Source organism: Rutilus rutilus, assembly GCF_951802725.1.
Source record: "Rutilus rutilus genome assembly, chromosome: 4".
In the NCBI taxonomy this organism is placed as follows: domain Eukaryota; kingdom Metazoa; phylum Chordata; class Actinopteri; order Cypriniformes; family Leuciscidae; genus Rutilus; species Rutilus rutilus.
The window spans coordinates 32,190,473-32,217,488 of NC_140212.1; the positions used below are offsets into that span (position 1 = coordinate 32,190,473).

General features: G+C 39.5%; 1 protein-coding gene and 1 long non-coding RNA gene across 3 annotated transcripts in view; both read left to right on the forward strand.

Annotated features, from left to right (window-relative positions):
• LOC311289698 (NACHT, LRR and PYD domains-containing protein 3-like) overlaps positions 1-27,016 on the forward strand; it is a 71,825-nt gene that overhangs the window by 10,147 nt on the left and 34,662 nt on the right. Inside the window, exons 3-6 of the mRNA XM_084407922.1 lie at positions 65-157; positions 874-2,659; positions 2,923-3,096; positions 12,924-13,097. Of these exons, the coding sequence (XP_084264048.1) occupies positions 65-157; positions 874-2,659; positions 2,923-3,096; positions 12,924-13,097 (2,227 nt within the window). The remainder of the gene's footprint in view (positions 1-64; positions 158-873; positions 2,660-2,922; positions 3,097-12,923; positions 13,098-27,016) is intronic.
• On the forward strand, positions 7,646-11,817 carry LOC311289746. Of its 2 annotated transcripts, none has more exons than XR_014627210.1 (4): positions 7,646-8,361; positions 8,772-9,014; positions 9,417-9,578; positions 11,424-11,817. It is a non-coding gene; the product is annotated as an uncharacterized lncRNA (long non-coding RNA). The 2 variants fall into 2 exon arrangements; XR_014627211.1 differs by having other exon boundaries at positions 7,647-8,361; positions 8,769-9,014.

Consider the following 27,016-nt stretch of genomic DNA (forward strand, 5'->3'; position numbering starts at 1 on the left):
AATGTTTTGACCTAAACTTTGCTTTTTGCTCTGCTGATGTGTTTGTGTGACTTATGTTTCCCAGTGAGTGATCCTCTCTCTCCCACACACTCAAGTCAGGCTGAAGGCAATATGAATACATCCGCCGCTGTTGGAGCTCATTCAGAAGAGATCAGGGGTAAATCATACCTGTCTGTACATGGAAACAAGCGAAAATATAACAGAAAGCAACAATTACAGGGCCAAGAAGAACAGCAGCAGATCTTATACAAGTACATTTATTAGAACAGACTCGCTAGTCATTTTTTACGAATGGTTAAATGGTTTACAAGAGTCTTAAACCCTGGATTAAAACTTCTACAAGCAATTTCTACATATGCAGGGTCATTGCAATAACCCCAACCTAACCCTAATACAGACTCATGTCTTTTTTGGTGTACTAGATGTCAGTGGTTTGATCAAAAATCGTGTAATAATTTTGGTCAGTGTGGCCTTAAAGGAATAGTTTACTTGAAAAGGAAAATTCTGTCATTTACTCACCCTCAAGTGGTTTCAAACCTGTATGCATTTCTTTCTTCTGCTGAACACAAAGGAAGGTATTTTGGTAACCAAATAGTTGATGGGCCCCATTGACTTCCATAGTAGAAAAAATATAAACATTCATACAGGTTTGAAACAACTTTTGAAAGAACTATTTCTTTAAGTTGATCTGAGTCCAATAGTGACAATCCGATAAATCCAATTCCATTTGCTTCAAGTTTTAATCAAGGCATTTCTATGTTGCAACTTCAGCATAATCAGAAAGAGTGTGATTCATTTGAATATAGTCGAAGCAGGAATTTATGAAAAACACAATCACTTACTTTTTGCTGTCTTTTCCCCTCTTTCTTAAAGGCTCAACTGCAGACAGTCAAGTTACTCTTCATGATTACACAGAGACCAGCCGCAGACTGAAGGACAAATTAAAACAGGACTACGAGCGGATATTAGTTGGTAATTCACAGACGGGTCATCGAGAATACCTGAACGATATTTACAATGATTTATATGTGGTGGAGAATGAGACTGGAGGAAGAGTGAACGACCATGAGGTGATACAGATCGAATCAAATCACAACCGACTGACTGCCAAGGAGACGGCAATCAAGTGTAATGACATGTTTAAACGAAACAAAAAAGTACTGACGATGGGGATCGCAGGAGTGGGAAAAACTGTCTCTGTCAATAAATTCATCCTTGACTGGGTTGAAGGAAAAGAAAATCAGGAAATAACCTTAATTTTTCCTCTGCCATTCCGTGAGCTAAACCTGATTACAGAGAACTGCAGTCTCATGGAACTGCTTCACGAACACTTCGTTAGTGATCCTAAAGAACTGCCTTCTCTTCCTAAAGGTGATGGCAAAGTCTTATTCATTTTTGATGGGCTGGATGAATGTCGCTTCCCTTTGAGGTTTAAAGAGCGTGGTAGATTTACAGATGTTCACAAAAAAACAACAGTGAGTAAGATAATAATAAACCTTTTTAAGAGACACCTGGTTTCCTCTGCTCTCATCTGGATCACCTCCAGACCAGCAGCAGCCAGTCTGATACCCCGAAACTACATTGATCAAGTAACAGAGGTGCGAGGATTTAACGATGAGCAGAAAGAGCAATACTTCAAAAATAACAGCAGTCCTGAGATTGCTGGAAACCTCATCAGTCACATCAAGAAATCCAGGAGTCTGTACATCATGTGCCACATCCCCGTCTTCTGCTGGATCTCTCTTATTGTTCTTCAGCCTCTACTGGCTCGAGAAAACAATGACAAAACTCCCACAACTCTCACAGGGATGTACACAAGCTTCTTAATTTCTCAGAAAAAACAGATGGAAGAAAAATACTGTGATGAGTCTGAACCTAATTCCAATGCAGTGTCTTTTGAACAGATTATTCTGAAGCTTGGGAAACTGGCCTTTCAACAGCTGGAGAAAGGAAACCTGATTTTCTACAAAGAAGATCTTGAGGAATGTGGACTAGATGTCAGTGAAGGGTCGTTGTACTCTGGGTTATGCACTCAAATGTTTCAGGAGGAAAAGGATTCAACAAGAAATGTTTACAGCTTCATACATCTCAGCGTACAGGAATTCCTTGCTGCTCTTTATGTGTTTATGATGGGCAAAGATGAGAAAGCTGACCTATTTCTTCAATCCTGGAGAGAAAAACTGACATGGGAACTGTCCAAAAAGCCACTGTTTAAGCTTCATAATGCTACAGTCAAGAAAGCTTTACAGAGTGAGAACGGACACCTGGACCTTTTCCTCCGGTTCCTCCTGGGTCTGGAGTCCAATCAGAGTGACCTGAAGCGATTACTGCCAGGACTGGAACAGAAAACAGGGGACATGAAAAACACTGTTAACTATATCAAAAAGAAAATAGAGAAGGAGGAATCAGTAGAGAGGACCATCAATCTCTTCCACTGTTTGAGTGAACTGAAAGATGACTTTGTGGAGGAAATCCAGAAGAATCTGAGCTCAGGAAATCTTTCAGCACAGAATCTCTCCTCTGCTCAGTGGTCTGGTCTGGTGTTTGTGCTCCTCATGTCAGAAGAGACTCAGGAAAAGTTTGAACTGCAGAAATACACAAGATCTGATGAAGCACTGATGAGACTACTAACAGTGATCAAAAACACCAGAAGAGCACTGTAAGATTCTCCTTTACATTCATTTATAAACACTGTTAGTCTTTTGTAATTGCCTTCATTTTAAATGAGTGACTTGCTGGCCTAGAATGTTCAGAAAAATTAATAAATGTATTGTGTGTGAAAATAAATGCTGGTTTGATGTTTTATGAAGAAATAATTGTTTTTAGCTTGGCTTAATTCACTACAGTTAAAGGTTTTTTCAAGCTACAGATTATAAACGCTAATAAGCATTACTACTGCTCTTTGTTTTGTTCTCTACACAGGCTACACAGCTGTAATCTCACAGCTCAGTCCTGTGAGAGTTTATCATCAGCTCTACAATCCTCAAACTCCTTTCTGAGAGAGCTGGACCTGAGTAACAATGACCTGCAGGATTCTGGAGTGAAGCTTCTTTCTGATGGACTGAAGAGTCCTAACTGTCAGCTGGAGATACTGAGGTGAATGGTTTTAAAATAATCAACTATGCTGTAATCAGAGGCTGACTTAAAAGAGATGCTTACCACAACAATTCATGAGGAAATCGCATCTCTAAGGTCTGAGTTCCTCGCTGAAATTCTTCTTTGGCTCGATTCAGCTTATGCAGCTTCTCTAGATCCTAAAATGTACAAAAAGACACTCAAATTTCAATCTGATTTTAATATGATCACCTAATCAGGCTGAAAAGTTATTGCTGAAGACTAAACATGCATTTTTTGAGTATGGTGACAAGCCAAGTAAACTTCTTGCGCTTCAGTTGAAGGAAAAGTCAGCTAAAAATATTTAAAATCCTTTGCCCATACCTACAATAATGGATGCAATGAGAGAAGAGCTAGAATTACCGCTTTCCACAGAGGAGATAGTGCTAGCAATCCAGAGTATGCAGAATGGTAAGACTCCTGGGCCCGATGGGTTCCCTGTGCAGAAAGATGTTTTCTCAAACACTTAAAGATACAATATGTACGATTTTTCTAATAAAATATCCAAAAATCACTTGCACAGTGATATATATTTCCTGCAGTTGTGTACTTACAATATCCCAAAAGTCCACAAAGATTTTTAATTTCAGAGAAATTCCAATTTTAAATAATGGTCCGTCCCGGAAAAAAAAAGTCGCCTGTCAATGACGCAATATCCGCGCTATCCTCGGTTTCCGCAATATCACGTGGACAAATGCGGAAGTGGTGGTTATAGCTGTTGTGTACATCATGGATCACGATTACTCTTTGGCGAGTATTGAAACTCCAACAAAACGTAAGTGTTGTGTGTGATGTAGCGTTTATACGCCCGTATAAATATAATTAATCATTATTCATAATGGATTATGATCAATAATTAAAGGAACTGTATGTAGGATTGTGGCCAAAACTGGTACTGCAATCAATTTAAAAATACTATAGAGCGGTGTATCCCCTCCCCCTCCCCCCTGACTCGAGGTTGCCAGATAAGCTGAATTCAGCAGAAACGTAGGCTGCTTCAATGAGCTTCCGACGAGACGTACACAGTAAGTTTTTTCTGTTAATTATGTTTATGCTTCATGAGAGATATTTTGATAAGTAATTATGTATTTAAAAAATGTACTAATTGTCATTAGTTAAATATAATCGTAAAGATTTATGCTCGTATGTGACAGTATCGTAAAGATGTATGCTCGTATGTGACAGTATAATCGTAAAGATGTAACGTTATGCTCGTATGTGACAGACAGAACAGTAGCTGTAAGTCTAACTTGTAACGTTATGTATCTGTCATTAATGTAAGTACAAGCACAAGCCCATGTCACTATGTGTAACCAATATCAAAGATACAGCTATTCATTTAGCTGATGCTATAAGTGAAAGTGACCAGCTGTATTTTTTTACTTACCCTGCAGCACACGTCCATTAACACGCTTAAATATGTGATGTGAAATACAGGTCAACTTGCAGCATGTGTAACTTAGTCCACGATATACGTGAAGAACGAATGTCGAATCATTTTTTCTGAGGTAAAGTTAGGCTTCTGTCTCAATTACGTTTCAAATTGCCATAATGGGCGTGCTAATGTTGTTTTCCTCAGCGTCTAAGCATAATGACAGAGAAACGGGCTCCTATGCATTGCTAATGTTAGCATACGTCCATGTGAGCTAACGTTACGTTACTTTGCACGAACATGCATAACTTTCTTCGACTGTCATGAATATATGAAATGTCCATTGACATCAAGTACAAGTCCAAGCATAAGTTAGATGAATCTTACCTGTCCTGGAGAAATTAGCAACGTTGGCGTCTGTGTTCAAATTCTTCTCCGTTTTCAGCCGTCTCCATCTTTCAAAAGCATCTCCTATACAAATTCTGGTTTTATTTCGGACTTTGTCACGACGAATTTCTGAATTATAACGAGGTTTTAGTAACGTTAGACATTTTTATCCGACTAGAGTAGGTTAGAGCAAAGCTGGCAACCCGGATCCCGAAACACTACTGCCTTCGTGATTGGTAGATAGGTGGAGGGTGGCGCGTCAGGCCAAAACACAAAATGACAACATCAACATCAGTTGAGGGCTGCAAGTCCACTTTTTAAATGACAATATCCTGGCCGTACTACTGTTGTCAGTGATATAAGTATTTGAAATGAACATGATTTCTTAATGTCTAGTGACACATCAGGGCCATTTTATGATTAATTGAAATAGATTTCTTACATACAGCTCCTTTAATATTTTAATTATTTTCAGAATTTACTGTAGCAGAATCAATAGTATGATCATTTTATCAGTTCATCCAATGAACAGAAAACATAAACAATTATTAACTCTAGGAAATATAATATCTTCCTGGCCAAGAAAGAATAATCCCCAGCTAACAATAAATTAAGAAATAATCAAGAGTAAAAGCATAGGTAACTTAGATCGAAGTTCAAGACAATAAATTCGTAAGCACATAACACGAGTAATACTTCTCTTTTCAAATACAAACAATACTTTATTGATTATATACTAACACATAAAACTAATATCTAACACAAACACACGCACATTCATACGAGTTGCAGAAGGAAAGAGTGAGATGATGAGTGAGATGATGAAATCTCAAGATTCTATATGCACTTATAAGACATGACCTGGAATGAACCATCAATCATTAATGAACCCTTCTATCGTTTCTTAGACAGGTTATTAAATTTATATCAATACACCAGTTCAGCTTTTAGTCTGGAGGTTACTTGCTTGTCTTTTGGGAATTCCTTTGGTCAGCGTCAAAGGGGGTTTCCCTCGTTCGTTTGTTGGCTCTCCTCGTGCTTGGAGAGATGGGGCGGCCAGTCACGTGGTGGGCTGGCGGGTGAATGAAAGTCTTTGAAGTTGAAAGCGTGCGTTGCAGCCGTGAATCGTGGACCGAAACTTTGCAGCAAAACTTAACTTAAAACCGAGACTTTCAATCGGAAAAGAAAGGAAAACTCAGAAAAGAAAGAAAATTGAGATGAGAGTAGTAAGATGACTGGAAATGAATCTAACCCATCTGATCTTAATTTGGGTTGGTCTGCTCGTCTGTTACATGGTCACTAGTCTGATTTAGATCTTCATCTCCCACTGCATTTTGTTCTGCTCACTTTCTTGAGAGTGATAGCAGAGGGTTTCTTGAGAAAGAACAGAGAGCGAGAGCACAGAGATAGAGAGCACAGAGATAGAGAGAGAGCTTTGTTTCGGGTCTAAGATTTTAAACTCAAAAGTTTGTCCCACCTCCTGAAGAGATCGGACCAATTAGACACTGGCTTTATTTGTCTCATCGTAAATCATGCGTTACTATCCTTACTATCCAAGCTCTAGCAGAGAGTACAGAGGCCACAGTTTAGACATCGTTACTATTATAAGAATACGAAACATTTTACACAGATTTGAAAAAAAGCCATCTTTTGAATCACGAGCATACGATCATACTGATATGAAACACAACACACTTTCATTCAAACATCTAACAGTTACAACCATTAAAGCACTTACTTGGGATATAATCTTATTAAACATGCATATAAGTGACAGAAACAATACAGGATTATGTAGTTGCATGATGTTTGATTAGAAGTCCATCGAAAGCTGTTCTGGATGATTTTATGTATTGTTATAGGAAAAATCTCAGTTTTCTGGTTTAAAGAGCAGAGAAACTCTGGTTTGGTCCTTCAGAGGTCCTAACGGGGGAGGGGTCAGGAATGTTGTGGGGGTCCGGCAACATCTGCTGATATCTTGACAGAGCACTGAGTTGTGCCATCTCTGAATCAATCATTCTTTTAAAAAAAAACCTCATATTGACAAATTCTTCCGTTCGTTTGGGCCATAAAAAGTTCTCATTGTAGCCTTACTGGCGCCAGGATTGGTGACTTATGGCTCTGGATTTGGTGATTTGACCCTGGGATGTGAGGACTCTGTGTGGGACCTTGGTCTCTGTGGCCGAATACTGACTGGTTAAGAGAAAGACAAAGCTAGCATTGACCAGTTAGTGCTGGGGGCTCTTTTAAATAACCAGACTGGTTGGCGCCTGGACCCCATGACAAGATTGATGAGGATACGAAGTCCTGACCAAATCTGCCCCTTCCCATACAAAAATGTAATATATGGCCATATATGTACTTATATTTTAAATAGCATGACATATATCTATACATATATTTGACTTATATGAGAACACAATATTTGCCTGCAACATATATCTATACATATATTTGACTTATCTGAGAACACAATATATGACTGCAACATATATCTATACATATATTTGACTTATCTGAGAACACAATATATGCCTGCAACATAGATCTATACATATATTCGACTTATCTGAGAACACAATATATGCCTGCAACATATATCTATACATATATTTGACTTATCTGAGAACACAATATATGACTGCAACATATATTGTGTTCTCAGATAAGTCAAATATATGTATAGATATATGACTGCAACATATATCTATACATATATTTGACTTATCTGAGAACACAATATATGCCTGCAACATATATGAACATTTATGTGTCCAAACATGTGAAGAAAATATTTGAGTTCATCCATATATGATACCATATATCTGCATATATTACAGTATAGTATTGGTTTCTCGCATATATGGACAACATTAATTATAAAAATGTGACATACATATTTGTTTTCAACATATTTAATAAATGTATGTAAACATACACTGTAACCCTTTACTGTAAATTTACAACGAATTTCTTACAGAATTGTACTGTATTTCCATAATACAGTATTAAGCTGTATCTTTTACAGAACAGCTGTAAATATACAGCACATTTCTGTTTTCGTCCTGATAAATTCGTTACCATCATACTGACTGAAAAGGCATTGCATTGTGGGATTGATTTCTTTCGCGCTCAATTCAGTTCAAATGTGACGCGTCATGCGAGCAGACAGTAACGTTAGGCAGCTACAACAGGCAAACTCGTTTTGTCAGCGGGATTCAACTGAACAAATAATCATTCCTGTTACCAAAGATAAACAATGTCTGCGAATCTGTGAGCAATTTTAAAGCTTTTTTGAGGTTCGGTTCGGTTCGGTTCGTGTTTCAAACATTAGTTGCCTGTGACGCAGCAGAAAATGGACGACGTTAACGGTAGCAGCTACCTGAAGACGGATGGAAGAATTTGTCATTGAATAATCTAACCTGCGCGTGACGATAAGTGGGATTTAGAGTTTGAGAAGATGGAGAATTGTTCAACTGAGTGATACGGTAAGCCATATAAGTTTTTTTTTTTTTTTTTTGCGTTCGCATTTCTACATTGTTTTCACGTATTTGGTTTGATTTTGCAAACGCGGTTTACTATCGTGGCCGCACAAGCAATTAACTGACTCTGTTCCTGTTTACCAAGTAACGTTAACTTCGACATTTCATATAATAGGCAACCTTTACCATGCTATTTGCATGACGTGCATTTGATATATATTTTTTTCGTTTTAGGCTTTGTAATCTGATGGACATTGTTAATGTAAGTGATTGTAAGTAGCCTAGTGTTACAGTTATAGTCTATGTGGTAAAAAAAAAAAATTCTGTCAGTTCTGTGATCGTGCTTTTGAATCGTTGTCAGAATTTTGCTAGCACATGAAAATCCATGTTCCTAATGCTGTTTTCAAATGTAGTAGGCCTATTCCTGATTGCCATCCCATGGTCCTACAACTACTCCCTAATTCAAAGAAGTTAGACGGTGTTATCCTTCAAGCAGATAAGTAGAGATTATTCAGCAAATCTCATTAATTTGTAATATGTTTTATGTTTTGGTTCTGTTGATCAAGGTTGTGCTGTCCTTTTTAAAAATTGTTTCAGGAATTTGCATCGCTGATGTCCAGCAATCTACATTTGCCAGAAAGTCCACGACTTATTTCCTGGTATGTAAACATTAAAGGGGTAGATGAAACCTAAAATGAAAAGCCATCATTTACTCACCCCACTGCAAAATATGTTTTTCTTAATTAGTGTTTTATTTTGTTTCCAGTCCAGATATCTACAATTCTTACATAAAGAAGCATTTAATAGACACGTAAAAATTGTCTTGTTTTCTTAAAGAATAAGTCAAAATTAAGTGAGTTTATGCTTAAAACAAACAAAATTATATGCCAGTGCATTTTAGCATTCTAACCAATTTTAATTTTTAGTTGAAAAATTTAATTCATAGAACTATGAATAGATAGACAACTACATCGAACCACAGTGGAATCCACAGTAGTTATTTTAATTATTAATATTATTTATTTATTCTTTTTTTTTTTCTTTTTTTTATTCCATTACAGGTCAATCTCTAAGCAACCAGTGCTGGATATTAAGTTTGGAAGGTCAAGGTGTGTGTGAAGGATCACAGCCTCTTCATCCCTGGCCTGGCAGCGCTGTTTGCCTCCTCCTATAACTTCAGCTTGCAGTACCAGGAAGAGGCAGCACCTTGAGTTTGTTCAGAGGTTAGTCATTGGCATATTTGCCATTCATATATATATATATATATATATAATTAGACTGAATTGTGTCACTAACCTTGACTTGACAGTATTTATTATGTTGACTACTGGTATGAACAATATGGCCCTGGTTTCCATACAGGGCTTAGCTTAAGCCAGGTCTAGGCCTTAATAAAATTAGGGTATTTAAGAAGCATCATAAAAAATAAAAAAACATTACTGGTGTGCATCTTGAGATAAAACAGTGGCAGTCATATATTTTAAGATATGTCAGTGCAAGTTGTTTTCAGTTGAAGGATTAGTGAAAATTCTGTCATTAATTACTCACCCTCATGTCGTTCCAAACCTGTAAGACCTTCGTTCATCTTCAGAACACAAGATGTTTTTGATGAAATCTGAGAGGTTTCTGAACCACCCATAGACAGCAACGTCTTTGCAACTTTTAAGGCCCAGAAAGCTAGTAAAAACATTGTTTAAATAATCCATGTAACTAGTGCAACCTTAAAGGAGGTTTTTTTAAACCATTCTTTTGTAAATTTGGAGTGCTGTCAATACAGAGAACAACGACAAAAATCGGTGTTGCCTACACCGTGTTATCCTCTTTTTAAAATTTGCACCCTGTTGACTTCAAGTTTTAAACCTGCTTTTAGCCTCTTAACATCCTTGATGTGTCATACAAGTGCCCAGCCATGTGAGTGATTCCTTCAGAGTGAACACGGGTGAATCTGACTGCAGTAGATGTGAAAGATATCTTGTTGAAACATCTACAAATGTCCGTATATAGGTGAAAATGCCCCTTGAAATCAATTTAAGGTGGCAAATATTACCCCTTAATAAAAAATGTTAATTTCTGTCACTGCTGTAAACTGACCAGTGCATAGAATATGAAAAATATGAATATCTTTGTCAGTCAGCTGTCAACAGGCCTAAACAAGCCATGGCACCAAGCACAGAAACACAATCAGTAAAATGTTATCTAATTATTATCAAGAAGACTTTGAAAATATCGATCGAGACATATTTTGTCAATATTGCACACCCCTAATGCATGGTATTAATTTTGATTTCTTCGGGTCTTAAAAAGGTCTTAAAAAGCCTTAAATTTGACTTTAAAAAATGTGCAGAAACCCTGCATCATAATATTTAGGTTGAACCACTGTAGCTATATATTTACCAATGTTTTTACCACTTTTCTGGGCTTTGACAGTTGCAATGATATTGATATCAATGGAAGGACAAAACTATCAGATTTCATCAAAAATATCTTCATTTGTGTCCCGAAGATGAACAAAAGTCTTGAGGGTGAGTAATAATGACAGAATTTAAATTTTTGGGTGCAAACATGCATTTTAGTCTGGTAAATCATGTTGTCATATATGCAATAAACATTGCAAGGCTTGCAATTAAGTTAAATTATTTCTGTCACAAAGGTTTGGGCTGGATTCTGGCAGTGTGTGCTCTATATAAACGGAGAGTCTAAAGACTGCCTTTCCACTGATACTCTGATGGCACCGGATGAGGGGATGATATTGTTAATGAGCTGGTTGATGAGTAGACAAAAGTTGTAGAATAAAACTTTAAATCTGGCAACCTTCCAAAAATTTAGTTAGTTGACAGTGCGCATGTAAACAGACACATTGAGTTGATGTATTTTACCAGGGCAGAAAAAATATCAGTTATTGATCACAACATCCAACATTGCATTTTTTTTTTTTTCACAACATCCAACATTGCATTTTTTTTTTTTTTTTGTTGTTCAGTTTTAGTCAGCTTTTGTGCTGTCTCTCTTTGTCAAAATATATACACTCAGTTAATAATATTTAATTGTTGTTTTTTTCTGCCTTTTAGACGCTTTCTTGACATCAATCCTGAACGTGGATCAAAAACAAAGAAAGGACAAGTAACTTCAAAGAAAACTGGCCAAGTTGTGCAAAACAAGAACACCACTGTAAGCCTACAGGTTTCCTCACTTCTGCGAAACCTTGCAGACTTTGAATGGGATTTCGTTTGCACTTTTATGGACTTCAAAAAAGAAACAGCATTTCACTGTCGTTATAAAGCTTGGAAGAGCCAGGACATTTTTTAATAGAACTCTGATTGTATTCGTCTGAAAGAATAATGTCATATACACCTAGGATGACTTGAGTGTGAGTAAATCATGTGCTAATTAAAATTTTTGGGTGAACTATTCCTTTAATTAAGTGCTAACTGTTACCTGTTTGTTGTTGTGTTAAAATTGCATTTTATGTTTAAAAAGTAATTCAGCCAACATGTTCACAGAAGGCAATTTAACTAAATAAATGTTTTAAAACCCAGAAAATGTTGTTTTCTTTTTCCTAGTGTGATTACTCTTATGAAACCTTAAAGTATAATATTTTAATTATGTAATAATAAAAGCAGTATTCCCTGTAAAAAATAAAATGTATTGCTGTTCGACAAGTTTAATAATGTAAAATGTGGTATATACTGTATTTGGTAATTACAGTGGAGTACTGTAAATGCTGTTTACTGTAGTAGTGTTGTAAAAATACAGTATGTGGATGGCAACCCAGCTGCCAGTATTTAACTGTAAATTTACAGTGAAAAGTTTTACAGTGTACATGCATGTGATACTGATGCATTTTTAAAGCTGTGGCATATGGTTATGGTACTTTGTGGATGTATTTGTCAAAAATGACAAAGAAAACACTGCATTATTGTATTAAAATACTATATTTGGTATTCACACAATAGACAAAATCTTCAACTATAGGCATTTAATTTCAAGGCATTCAGATATAAGATTTGTATCCCTAATATGTGAAAGTATGTACTATAGAAATAAGTACATATATGCATGTATAAATATATGCGTCATATATGCATGTATAAATATATGCGTCATATATGCATGTATACATATATGCGTCTTACATATATTTCACATTTATGTGCATATACGGGAAAATATATGGCACTTACATGAAAACGGCCATTTTTGATATATTTTGAAATATATGTTTCATATATGTATATGTGTTTTACATATATGAATTTTGCATATATTCTCATATATGCAGCAGACATACATGGGCACTAACATTATATATGTAATTTACATATATTGACATATATTACATTTCTGTATGGGTTTGTTCGGCAGGAAGTGGAAAGTTTGAATTAAAGATTAGTTTGTGTTTGGTTCATCCTCGCAGTTGCTACAGTGAAAATAAATGCTGGTTTGATGTTTTATGAAGAAATAATTGTTTTTAGCTTGGCTTAATTCACTACAGTTAAAGGTTTTTTCAAGCTCCAGATTATAAACGCTAATAAGCATTACTACTGCTCTTTGTTTTGTTCTCTACACAGGCTACACAGCTGTAATCTCACAGCTCAGTCCTGTGAGAGTTTATCATCAGCTCTACAATCCTCAAACTCCTTTCTGAGAGAGCTGGACCTGAGTAACAATGACCTGCAGGATTCTGGAGTGAAGCTTCTTTCTGATGGACTGAAGAGTCCAAACTGTCAGCTGGAGATACTGAGGTGAATGGTTTTAAAATAATTAACTATGCTGTAATCAGAGGCTGACTTAACCAATAAGCAAGGTAAGCGGCCGCTTAGCACCCGCAAGAGACAAAACATTTTTTTCACATCCCATATTTATACAGACTTATGACCCACATGGATTGCATAAGTTTAAGAAAAATATTGTTTGGGGTGAGGGGAAGGGAATGGACTGTATGAAGATTGAATTTTCTACTGTGAAATGCTTCTATTTCATACATGACTTGCTTCCGACAGCACTGAACAAGCTAGCAGCGCCATCTAGTGGCTGTGCACAGGACACAGTTAACATCTCATGCTAGGTACACACCAAAATATTTTTTACAACTTATAAGATTTTCAAAATGTGATAGACCACAAACATGAGGACAAAAAATCCTAGATTTTCATCTTTTTGCTCCTATAGTGTGTGGTGTACCATGATGTGACAAAGACAGCACACCACACAGATTTTCAGAGTCTCAACAAGACTTAAGAATAAGCATGGCGGATGATATGCAGGAAGACATTGCGATGATAGTGTTTGGAATGATTTTCACAGAAAATTCACGAAAAAAAAATAAAAGTTTTTTTTTTCCCATACCTCCATCTCTGCTGTCCACATCAATTTCACTTTGTGCTGCGCCATGACTGCGTTTGTTATGCTTCCGTCTTCCCTCATCTCGCTTTCTGATTGGATATTGTTTCGTTTCACGTGATAATCTCCAAAGCGTGAGCGCGTTTGTCCTCGGGGTTCCCCCCACACATCAGGATTTCTGATCGTAAATATTCAACATGTCGTGATCGGGGCGGCTCCGACGTTCTTCCGAGCAGGTTTGGACACTCTTAACACACCTCACACCAAGGGAAAATCTGATAAAATAATCTGTAGAATCATCAAGATAATCAGGACATAGCTAGGATTGTCGGAAATGGGGGAAATCGGCCCAAAATCAGCCCAATTATCTTTTGGTGTGTACCCAGCATCAGCCAGGGTTCAAAATTAACACCACACACCAAATGGTGATTTTTTTTTTTTTTTTTTTTTTTTTTATTAGGCAGGTTTTTAAATGACAATGTGCATGACATATGAAAAACAACACAACCTGCTTTTTTCAACCATTAGAATGAGTAAAGAAAATGTATACAAATATACAGAACACTCTTAACACTACCCAACCCAAAACATCCCATACACCCACACACACAAAAAAAATAAAAAAAAAATAAAAAAAAAACATACATACATACACACACACATACATACAAAAAATGAAAAACAAAAGTCAAGTCTCCAGTGAAGGTACAGTCTCAACAAAGGAGATAATAGGTCTCCACACTTTATAAAATGAGTCAACAGAGTCCCTGATGGAGTGTTTGATTTTTTCCAGATGTAGAAAGGACATTAAGTCTTTCAGCCAAGAAAGATTAGAAGGGGGGCATGAAGATTTCCAATGCAACAGTATTCGTCTTCTGGCTACCAATGAAGCAAAAGCAATAATATCAGCATGACGTTTGTTGTACAAGCCATCAACCGGTGTCATTCCAAAAATCGCAATTATTGGGCAGGGTTTCACAGAGACATTGAGAGCCTTTGACAGTGTATCAAAAAAAGAAGACCAGTATGAATACAATTTAGGACAGGTATAAAATGTATGAGTGTGATCTGCTGGGGAGAGCGAACATCTATTGCACCTATCATCTTCTATTAAAGAAAGTTTCTTCAATTTAGCTTTGGTGAAGTGAATTCTGTGAACAACTTTAAACTGAATAAGATTCAAACGAGCACAAATGCAGACAGAGTTAATTTTAGCTAGAGCATTATTCCACAGCTCTATGTCAAGCTCCAGACCCAGCTCTCTCTCCCAGGTTCCCTTGAGTGCGAAAAGAGGAGGGAATTGCGAAGATCGTAACAAGCCATAAATTGAGGAGATATGGCTATGCGATTTCGGGAGAGACATTATATTTTCAATTAAAGTTTTCATTGGCTGGTGAGGGAAGGTATTAAAGTGTGCTTTAGCAAAGTCACGCAATTGAAAGTAGCGGAACAAATTGGATCTAGATATTTTGAATCTACTCAACAAATCATTGAATGACGCAAATACATGATCATCAAGAAACAAATCATGAAATAGAACAAGGCCCTTCTCTCTGAGCTGGGCAAAAGTTGAATCTAAAGTAGAAGGAACAAAAAGATGGTTACCGCAAATAGGCATTAAGGTGGACAATGAGTTTAATTTAAAATGACGACAAAACTGTTTCCAAATTTTGAGTGATGAAAGCACAATTGGGTTGGTGGTGTATTTAGAAGGCCGTTTCAAATTGGGATCAAAAACTAATGCCGATAATGAGGATGATAAGCAGGAGTTAGCTTCCATTATACACCAATCAATATTCTGAGAATTACACCATGCATATAATTTCTGAATATTAGCTGACCAATAATAGAAAAGAAAATTTGGAAGAGCGAGACCCCCATCCTGTTTGGTTCTTTGAAGAGTTGACTTGTTTACACGCGGAGGCTTACCAGCCCAAATATATGTGGATATAATGGAGTCGAATGATTTAAAAAAAGATTTAGGAAGAAAAACAGGAATAGTCTGAAATAAAAAGAGTATTCTTGGTAGAATATTCATTTTGATTGATTCAATCCTGCCTACTAGAGAAAGTGGAAGATTGTTCCAACGCTGGAGATCTACTTTAATGCGGTCTATTAATTTAGTAAAGTTTTCTTTGTGCAATGACCTGAATGAGTTTGAAATATGAACCCCTAGATAGCGGAAACCTGTAGAGGACATGTGAAAAGGGAGCATAGCTGGAGGAATTTGTTTCGCCAAGTCATCTATGGGAAAACACTCACTCTTAGCAAAATTCAACTTATAACCTGAAATTAATCCGAACTCATTCAAAAGGTGCATTATATTATCTATGCAGTTTAGAGGGTCTGAGACATATAGCAGGAGGTCGTCTGCATACAGTGATACACGATGCTCCCTTCCTCCTCTATAAATACCTGAGAACACTGAAGACGATTTTAATGCTATAGAAAGAGGCTCTATAGCTAAGGCAAAGAGGAGAGGCGAAAGTGGGCAGCCCTGACGGGTGCCACGAGAAAGAGAGAAATAAGGGGACCTTTCAGAGTTAGTTTTCACGCAAGCTGATGGAGTGGAATATAATAGACGAATCAATGAAATTATTTTAGGTCCAAACCCAAATTTTTGTAAAACCATAAATAAATAATCCCACTCCACCCGGTCAAAAGCCTTCTCCGCATCTAGCGAGATAACCATTTCTGGCTTTGATGAAGATGGAGTAAAGATAACATTTAGGAGTCTACGTATATTAGAAGACAACTGACGACCAAGTATAAAGCCAGTTTGATCTTCTGATATAATTGACTGGAGATGAGCCTCCAAGCGTTTGGCCAATACTTTAGCTAGTAATTTAATGTCATTGTTAATTAGGCTAATAGGTCTGTAACTGCCACAAAGTTTAGCATCTTTGTCTTTCTTTAATATTAAGGAAATCAAAGCTTGGTTTAAGGATGATGATAGGAAGCCTTGATCTAAGGAGTGATTGTACAAATCTAATAATAAGGGAGACAATTGAGTGGAAAACTTTTTTAAAAATTCAACAGAAAAGCCGTCAGGGCCAGGAGCTTTATTATTTTTCATAGTTAGGATACAGGAGGTTATCTCTTCCAGGCTAATAGGCTCGTCGAGGCTGTCGGCAATATCAGGACTAATCTTAGGTATCTCTAATTGGGAAAGGAAAGACTGAATAGCAGCAATGTCTACGTTAGCTTCAGATTTGTAAAGATTAGAATAGGAAGAAGAAAACTCTGAGTTTATTTTAACCGGATCATTAATAAGGTTATTTGAGGAGTCATACACCTGTGTGATTAACTGAGAAGCAGTTTGGTGTCTGAGCTGAGATGCTAACAGACGACCAGCTCTATCACCATGCTCATAATAGGTTGCTCTTGTGCGTTTTAGCAGAAACTCTGCCTTGTTGGTTGTCAATAAGTCAAATTCAGTTTGTAATTTTAGCCGTTGTGTCTCTAAAACAGGGTTTGGTGACCTGGCATTTAGCCTATCTATCTCTAAGATTTTATCAATGAGTTTCTGTTGTTTTAATTTCCTAGCTTTAGTCCAATAAGCATTAAAGGAAAATATCCTCCCACGTATAAAAGCTTTAAATGTTTCCCATAGAAGTGATGGTGAAACTGATTCTGATTTGTTGGTTTCCAAAAAAAAATCTATGTTATTAGAAATATAATCGCAAAATTCTTTATCAGCTAACAACCCAGTATTGAGCTTCCAGCCTCCAGCATGTCTACACAAGTTTTGTGGGAAAGAGAGGTCTAAAATGTGTGGGGCATGGTCTGAGATAATTATCGCTGAATATTCTGTAGATTTAACTTGAGATAAGAGAGCCTTGTCAATAAAAAAATAATCAATACGTGAATAAACACGATAAACATTTGAAAAAAAAGAAAACTCTTTTGCAGTTGGATTAAGAAAGCGCCAAGGGTCTACACATCCCGTCTGATCTGCTAGAGATGAGAAGGATCTAGACATTGACGTAGGAGCTGATGACTTGGGCTGTGAGCGGTCTAGACTTGGGTTGACTGTGCAATTAAGATCCCCACCTAAAATAAGGTGATGGGTATCCAGATTTGGAAGATGGGAAAAGAGCGAGGTCATAAAAGCAGGGTCATCAAAGTTAGGGGCATAAACGCTAACTAATATAACAGGTGTTTGGTACAAAATCCCGGATACTATTACGTAGCGCCCATCAGGATCAGATATTACGTTGTGTGGGACAAACTTTATACGTTTGTGTATTACAATTGCGGTGCCTCTAGATTTACTATTAAAGTTTGAATGAAAAACTTGACCGATCCATGGTTTACGTAGTCTTACATGATCACTAACCCTGAGGTGAGTCTCCTGTAAAAAAACAATATCCGAAGACAGGCTCTTTAAGTGTGAGAACACCCTTGACCTTTTAATTTGACCACCTAGACCCCTAACATTCCAAGTAACAAATTTGACATTATGACCAGCCAACCCCTCTATGTTCACTTTAGGACTAATCATTTGTTATCGTGAGGATAAAAGAGAAAAGGAAAAAAAAAAGGAGTCTGAGACGAGTAAATAAAAGGTGTGGAAAGAAGGAGAGAGAGAGGAGAAAAAAAAAGAAAAAAAAAGAAAAAAAAAACCTTAAACTTACAACTCTGATGCTCGTCTTTTGGAACATGACGAGTAGCCAGAACAACAATTCTCACAACCGATTAACCACGTAGAACTGTCAACTCCTAAAAGTTAGATATACACCTAAAGCAGCTATCAAGGCTTAGATATCCGCCGAGAAACTATATAAATATAAAAATAATAATAATAATAATAATAATAACAATAATAAATAAACAACCAAGTAGATGATAAGAAAACATTAGAAAAAAAAAAAAAAAAAAAAAAAAAAAAAAAACAAGGCTAATCGAAAGTACAGTAAGAGCTCAACGACCTTAAATTATTTACAGCAGCTTGTACTTGTTGAATTTACCATCCCAAATCGGACACGGGTATAGTCCACGACCTAATTAGGAAAGTTTTGGTGGTAAAACGACTCCGCTGCCTCAGGGGAATCAAAGATCCGTTCCACGCCGTTACGACTCACTCGAAGGCGAGCAGGGTACAGCATACCAAAGCGCACTTCTTTCTGATAAAGTAGGCTCTTGACCTTGTTGAAAGCCGCTCGTTTCTTCGCCACCTCGGCGCTGAAGTCCTCGTACATCTTGATTTTGTGGCCCTTGTAAGACATGACTTTGTGGGATTTAGCCCAATTCATGACAGTTTCCTTCACGATGTATCGATGAAATCTGATAATCAGCGGGCGTGGAGATTCCTCTGCACGAGGTCTGGGCCGTAGGCTACGGTGGGCGCGATCCAGCTCAGGTGGTTCTGTAAGGGAGTCACCGAGGAGTTCAGAAAGCAGGTTAGTCATAAACTCTCGTGCGTTTTTTCCCTCAAGGCCCTCAGGAAGGCCTACCACTCGTATATTCTGCCGCTTCGAGCGAGAAATCAGATCTTCTACGCTAGCTTTGAGCGCCGTGTTTTCCTTTTCCATTGTCGTCAGTTTTGATTGAACAGCGCTTACATCATGCTCGAGCTGAGCTATTCGGTCGCTATGGTCTGAGAGACCCGATTCCATCTCGCTTATGGTCACTGCCTGTGTTGTCAGGGTCGTACCGATCGATTCAATTGAAGATCGAATTGGTTCCAGAGAACTATTTAGAAGTGCAACAAACTCCCCGGTCATGTCTTTTCTGAATCTTTCGAGCTCTTTGACTAGAGATTCGATTGTGAGATGTGCAGGTTCGGGCTCGTTTTCCGCCATTTTGCTGCTTTCTTGAGAGGCCTGTGCATGTTGAACTTGAGACTGCTGTTTACCTCCCGTCCTCGTAGACTTGCTCATTTTAAGTGAAATATTCCGAAGGCGGAATTTTTCAAACATACAAAAAAGATTAAAGGAATACGAAGTGCTGATAAAATAGGGTGTATTCTGAAGAGATTACATGAAATAATGCGGAGCTTCGACACCGTGCGTCTCAACACCACATTGCCAAACCGGAAGTCCCCACCAAATGGTGATTAACTGAAACAGAGTTTCTTATCAGTTGGCTGGGATTTTTTTTTTTTTTTTATTAACCCTTTGGGGTCTGAGGTGTTTTCTGGGCCCTGGAGGTGTTCTGACATGCTCTGACATTAGTTCTCATTTCTGTTACTTGTGACATTTTCATGGCTAAAGTCTGATTACACTATATTCAGCACAAACTCTGCTACAATAATATGTCAGCAGCATGCATGTAAAAGTTTGTAGTTTTGAGATAATGACATTTATGCGTGGTTTGTGATAAAAACAAAAACAATTGTCACTGAAATAAGGCCATGAAACCCATACTGATTATTTCTTCACATGACTTTTGAAAATTGTATCACGTAGCCTAGAATATTTGCTCCAAAACTATGTGAAAATCATCCTGACAACTAAATCAGATAAAACAATATATCGATTTTAAATTTGTAAGACATGTTTTGTGTAAGAAAGCTTTATGCAAGGAGGCACATTATTAATATTGATTAATAACACATTATTAATTTTGTGTTAATTTTTTTTATTAATTATAAAATTACACATTACACATTATTAATATTGATCGTGGGAATACATTTTTGATTTTTCTGGTTAAAATTGCTTTTTAAAAATCACAAAACATACACATATATATATATATAATGAACACCAGGTTTGTTGTGCCTTGTAGGCATAGGCTGCAGTGCTGCATAAAATAATAATAATAACAATAACCTATAGCAAGCAGCCTATCAATCGTTAAAAAGGAACACTTCAGTAACACTACACTAGAGAAAAATATATTGATTATCATGTCACTTCAAATGTTTCCATTCATTATGACGTTATGAAATGAGATTGGAGTAAAAACATGAAGCCTAAAGTTTGGTGCGTTTTGCTTTTCAAACGCCCAGCGCGTTATTTACTGAAGTGATCGAGCCACTCCAAACTATGAAACATTGTTACCATATACATATCTACGTTTGAGCAGATATCCACAAACACAGTATTTAACAGTGAACACGGGTCTAAACATTATAATATTCAGCATTCATCTAGCAACAGTTCAACTGCAATGTGAAGTTTATGCAACAATAACATTAACTAATATAATTCGGAATACATTTCTTACCTTACATCTTTCTTTTCTTCAAATCGCGTTCTTCTTCTTCTGAGGTAAATCCAATGTAAGCTGACTAAGCTCACAGCGTGTCTTCCAAACTCGATGAAAAGCAGAGACTGATGAAGTTTGGTGCTTCGTTTTTGAGGTAATGAGCGTGTTCGCGTTCCTTCACGTGGAGATTTGCATGTCAATCTTTTTTGCACGCGTGGGCGTGGCCAAATTAAAAGTAATGAGCAAAGGTTTGAGAAACTGGACATCTTGTTGGTTTTATAAAAATTGCTTAAACAGAGAATATTTGTTTTCATTTTTAATCTGATCATTTAAAAGTACACACTTAAATGTTTATAAAGATATATGGCTCATAAATGTGTGACAAGTATTCGCTGAGTTTTGTTTGTTTATAGACGTGCTCAAGAAAAAAAAGTTCACAGAGACGGAGAGGCAGAAAGCACACCCTGTTTATTTTTCTTTATTTTACAAAAGCACAATGTTTTGTTTTGATTGTAAGTGGACACATACAAAAGTAGACATCTCACAGATTCTTTTTTCATATTTCTTTTTTCTGTATGACACTAAATGACGGACTAATTTAAGTTTATTGTGTTACTATGTGAAGAAAATCCAGCAAAACGCGCCGGTGCGTTTGTCGACCCCAGAGGATTAAAGGAGCATGTCACCCGTGGGAACATTAATCTTTATTGAAAGTGGGTCAAATATGTAGTCGCAATGTAACATAAGTTTCGCATTTGGTGCCTTCTTGACAGAAAGGAGCGACAGAAAGTAACTTTAGGGTGCATTTGTATGAATGACAACAACTCCCACAATGCACCACATTGCACAGCTCCGCAAGCCACTACCATTCATTTTCACAACACAAACGTCCGTGTCCTCGTCTGATTCAGAGATTTCGTATCAGGAGAAATTGGCATCGTTGAAATTCTTTGCAGCAGACGGACTCTATCTCTGTGTCCGTAGTCGCACAGTGAGAGCACAGGTACCATCAGTCCGCCCCAGCTCGAGCCAGTCCTGGCTCCTCGTCCACGACAGGCAGGTCTACAGAAGCCGCAGCAGCTGCCTCCTGTTTCTCCATCAGCCTCAGATAGCCACGAACATTGATTCGAGCATCAGACTTTCGAATTCCTCTTCTTCCATATCATATGGAGTACCTTCCGCCATTGTCGTAACTTCACATCTGGCTCCCCAGCGCCTGTTAGCTTAGCTTGAGCTTCCAAACAAGATGGCGGATATTGCTTTTAGTTTCTACAAGTGAAGTCCCACCCACTGATCTGTAATAGGTCTGTAGCGTTGTAGTCTCAACCCCTCTACAAAGATATGGGACTTCCTGCTTAGAATGACGCAAAATGACGATTTTTACATCATCATGCAGGAACTGCAAAACGGAAATCCGTATTTCTCCCGTCTCAGGGGAAAATAAGGGAATAATGCACGACCATTCAAAAATATGACTGGGTTTCTAACGATACAAAGCTTAATGCAAATGGGTGAAGTGTCCCTTTAACACTAACAATGCATTGTTGAGAGAACAGGATATGGCTTAGGATGAATATCAAATTGTGAAGGTTGTGATGTATTCATCTAAATATACATTCTGACTGTAAGTGTCATGAAACTGCTCCAAGACACGAGAATAGAGGATCCAAATGCAGCTTTTAATAAGGAAGGTCGTACAGGCGGGGTCAAACAGGGCAGACAGAGCAATGTAGATCAAACAGCAAGGGTAATCCAGATAACAGGCAGAATTCAGGGCAGGCAGCAATAATCAAAAGTCCAAGAACAGTCCAAGTCAGGCCAGGCAGATAACAATCATACAAATGAGGAAACAGTCCAAGATCAAAAACCAGATAACCAAAACACAGGATAAACGCTCAGAAATGTAGTGTGACACAAACAAGACTTCGCGGTGAGTGAATGAATGAACATGGTATAAATGGACTGAGACTAACAGGATGATGAGACACAGGTGAATGCAATCAGTGAATGAGGTACAGGTGAATGTGATTAGTGATGAGTCCGGGCAGTGAGTTATGGGAAATGTAGTTTGTGAGTGATAATAGTCTTATGTGGAGTGCCCTCTGGTGGCTCTCAAGGGCACTCCAGCTGGTGACCGTTACATAGCCCCCCCTTTAAGGAGCGGATTCCAGACGCTCCTAAAACTGTCCAGGAGGGAGGCGGAGCGGAGGCGGACCCGGGGGCGGGATGGAGGGCCAGGCCCGTGCAGCGGAAGAGGACCTGAAGACTGCGGCAGGGCGGAAGGCCAGGGCGGATCCGGCTGTGCAGGCGACCAGGGCGGAGCAGGCTGTGCAGGCGACCAGGGCGGATCCGGCTGTGCAGGCAACCAGGTCGGAGCAGGCTGTGCAGGCGGCCAGGGCGGAGCAGGCTGTGCAGGCGGCCAGGGCGGAGCAGGCTGTGCAGGCGGCCAGGGCGGAGACGACCCTTCAGGCGGCCAGGGCGGAGACGACCCTTCAGGCGGCCAGGGCGGAGACGACCCTTCAGGCGGCCAGGGCGGAGACGACCCTTCAGGCGGCCAGGGCGGAGACGACCCTTCAGGCGGCCAGGGCGGAGACGACCCTTCAGGCGGCCAGGGAGGAGACGACCCTTCAGGCGGCCATGGCACAGGAACAGACACCGGCTCAGGAACAGGAACAGGGACAGGGACAGGAACAGACACAGGGACAGAAACAGACACCGGCTCAGGGTCAGGAACAGACACCGGCTCAGGGTCAGGAACAGACACCGGCTCAGCGGTGGCCATCTTGTCCGAAGACACTGGCTTGGCGGAGACCATCTCGTCCTGAGACACTGGCTCGGCGGGGGCCATCTTGTCCGGAGACACTGGCTCGGCGGTGGCCATCTTGTCCGGAGACACAGGCGTGGTTTCGGCCATCTTGTCCGAAGACACAGGCGTGGAGTCGGCCATCTTGTCCGAAGACACAGGCGTGGAGTCGGCCATCTTGTCCGAAGACACAGGCGTCGAGTCGGCCATCTTGTCCGAAGACACAGGCGTGGAGTTGGCCATCTTGTCCGAAGACACAGGCACAGAAAGAGGAACAGATTCAGGCTCAGTATCAGGATCAGATTCAGTCTCGGCGGGACGAGACTCTTGACGGGCTGACGTGACGTGAAGCTCAGTCTCTGGATCGGCAGAAGTGACGTGAAGCTCAGTCTCTGGATCGGCAGAAGTGACGTGAAGCTCAGTCTCTGGATCAGGATCAGCGCGCTCTGAGCTTGACGGGACCAGCAGCGAAGAGGACTCTGAGCTGGGCAGGACCAGCGGCGAAGAGGGCTCTGAGCTGGACAGGACCAGCGGCGAAGAGGGCTCTGAGCTGGACAGGACCAGCGGCGAAGAGGGCTCTGAGCTGGACAGGACCAGCGGCGAAGAGGGCTCTGAGCTGGACAGGACCAGCGGCAATGAAGGCTCTGTGCTGGACGAGACCAGCAGTGAAGAGGGCTCTGTGCTGGACGGGACCAGCGGTGAAGAGGGCTCTGTGCTGGACGAGACCAGCGGTGAAGAGGGCTCTGTGCTGGACGAGACCAGCGGTGAAGAGGGCTCTGTGCTGGACGAGACCAGCGGTGAAGGCTCTAGCTTGGCGGGCATGTCGCTTGTTGTCTCAGGCGCGGCGGGCATGACGCTCTCAGTCTCAGGGGCGGCGGGCATGACGCATACTGCCTTGGCATCGGCAGATTTGGCGTGAAGTGCGGGCTCGGCTGGACTGGCGTGAAGTGCAGGCTCGGCTGGACTGGCGTGAAGTGCAGGCTCGGCTGGACTGGCGTGAAGTGCAGACGGTGACATGGCGTGCCACGGAAGGAAGCTCTCCAGACATCTGGAGAGTGCCTCTCTCCAATCCAGACCGGAGAGATCGGGGAGCTCCCTCGGGTCGACCTCCTTAGCCCCTAGCCGGTAACACAACTTAATTGCTTCATCACCCAGAGAGCAAGAGGCAGCGAGAGGAACAAACCCCCAGGTGTACTGGAACAGATCGAGGCTATCCAGGGCCAAGGCCGCGATCTGTCCAGCGAACTCCCGGCTCATGCTGGGCAGATCAGGCGAGATCCGTACTGCTGGATTTCTGGAGGTCATAGCTGCTGGATCTGGGTGTGGCGAAGTCTTCTGTCATGAAACTGCTCCAAGACACGAGAATAGAGGATCCAAATGCAGCTTTTAATAAGGAAGGTCGTACAGGCGGGGTCAAACAGGGCAGACAGAGCAATGTAGATCAAACAGCAAGGGTAATCCAGATAACAGGCAGAATTCAGGGCAGGCAGCAATAATCAAAAGTCCAAGAACAGTCCAAGTCAGGCCAGGCAGATAACAATCATACAAATGAGGAAACAGTCCAAGATCAAAAACCAGATAACCAAAACACAGGATAAACGCTCAGAAATGCAGTGTGACACAAACAAGACTTCGCGGTGAGTGAATGAATGAACATGGTATAAATGGACTGAGACTAACAGGATGATGAGACACAGGTGAATGCAATCAGTGAATGAGGTACAGGTGAATGTGATTAGTGATGAGTCCGGGCAGTGAGTTATGGGAAATGTAGTTTGTGAGTGATAATAGTCTTATGTGGAGTGCCCTCTGGTGGCTCTCAAGGGCACTCCAGCTGGTGACCGTTACAGTAAGGACCAGGGTTAGAACTAGGCTGTGAGGGCTGAATGTAGAAGGCTAATGATAAAGTTATTCCAAAACTGTAACTCCAGTTGTTCCAAGGGGTCAACACAAAAAGCCAAGATGGTGAGTGTTTCCCAAAAAGGTCAATTAAAAACATCTAAAAATGTCAAAGAGAAAATATAACGACAACAAAATCAAATGTAGGAAATTACATAGAGCAAATAAATCCAAATAAAATCACAGGAGACATTTACCAAAGACTGGAAAGGTTGGTCTCAACATATCAAACACTAAGCAAAAAACAGAGGAACTGGGGCCCGTTCTTCGTACGTTGCTTAAAACATCCGAGATCAAATTACACATCCAAGATGATATCATCGTGCTAATCATGATCTGGCTAATTAGGTTCTTCGAACACACCTGCCGGATATGATTAGTATCGCTGGATTGAGTTATCTGAGATAATTGCGCGTTCATGCGCTGATTTAAAAGGGGATATGTATCGATAGTAGAAACATTGATCAGCAACGCTGCTATTGGCTGCTCAGCGTGGCCAAAGAGCGCGCTCAGTTTTTCTCCTCAGCAGAGCAAGAACTAATAGTCAAAGTTTATTCGGAATTTTAATATTTAATCAAAACGCCAGGGAACAACTACAAACTACAAAAAGTAGCAGACAATTAAATCCGTTAGAAGTGGCCATGTTAGATGTTTTTATCACTTATTAGCCTATATATTTGTATTTTAATAATTGCATAATTACTTTGTTCATTGTAACGTCAGAGTCACCACACTAAAACATGGGAACAAATAAAAGTGAAGTACAAAAATATTCTACATAATGATAATTTTTTGTTATATTATAGTCTCTTTTATAAAAGGCACTGTTAAATAAATGGTTGTCTGTTTATAATAGCAACCAAGAAAAAGGCTGAAAGAAAGGGTCTTAGTAGCCTACACTGTAAAATAATTTTTGCTGCATTAAATTAAGGCCGTATAGTCATTTCAACTGTTAAATCTCGAGTAATGATGAATTGCTTTGACTTGTGAAAGTGAAAACTGATAAACTTACGTTAATGTAAAAATATTTTGCCATGAGTTATTGATCACATTTTTCCCAAGTGTAGTTCATTGTAATGACATTGTGTTTTCCTCTTTTGTGCACTTTTACATAATACACCAACACTTGTATCTGTTCCCAAGGAAGTGGTGGCTGAAATATGTGCAGTAAGTGGACATTTTCTAATTTTCCAAAGGAAAGAAAGTATAAGACTTTGTAATGTCTATTTGTTTCCATTGCACTGGACCAGGGGTGGACTGGCCATCGGGCATACCGGGCACTTTCCCGTGGGCCGACGTGCTTTTTGGGCCGATACATCTCATACTCATACATAATTTTTATTATTATTATTTTTATTTATTTTTTAACGGCCCATAAAATTTGTACATCGGTGGCCAATTCGTTTTGTTTTGCTTAATTGGCGGCGCTGGGTTTGTGCCGGTGTAATGCATTGATCAGCGGCC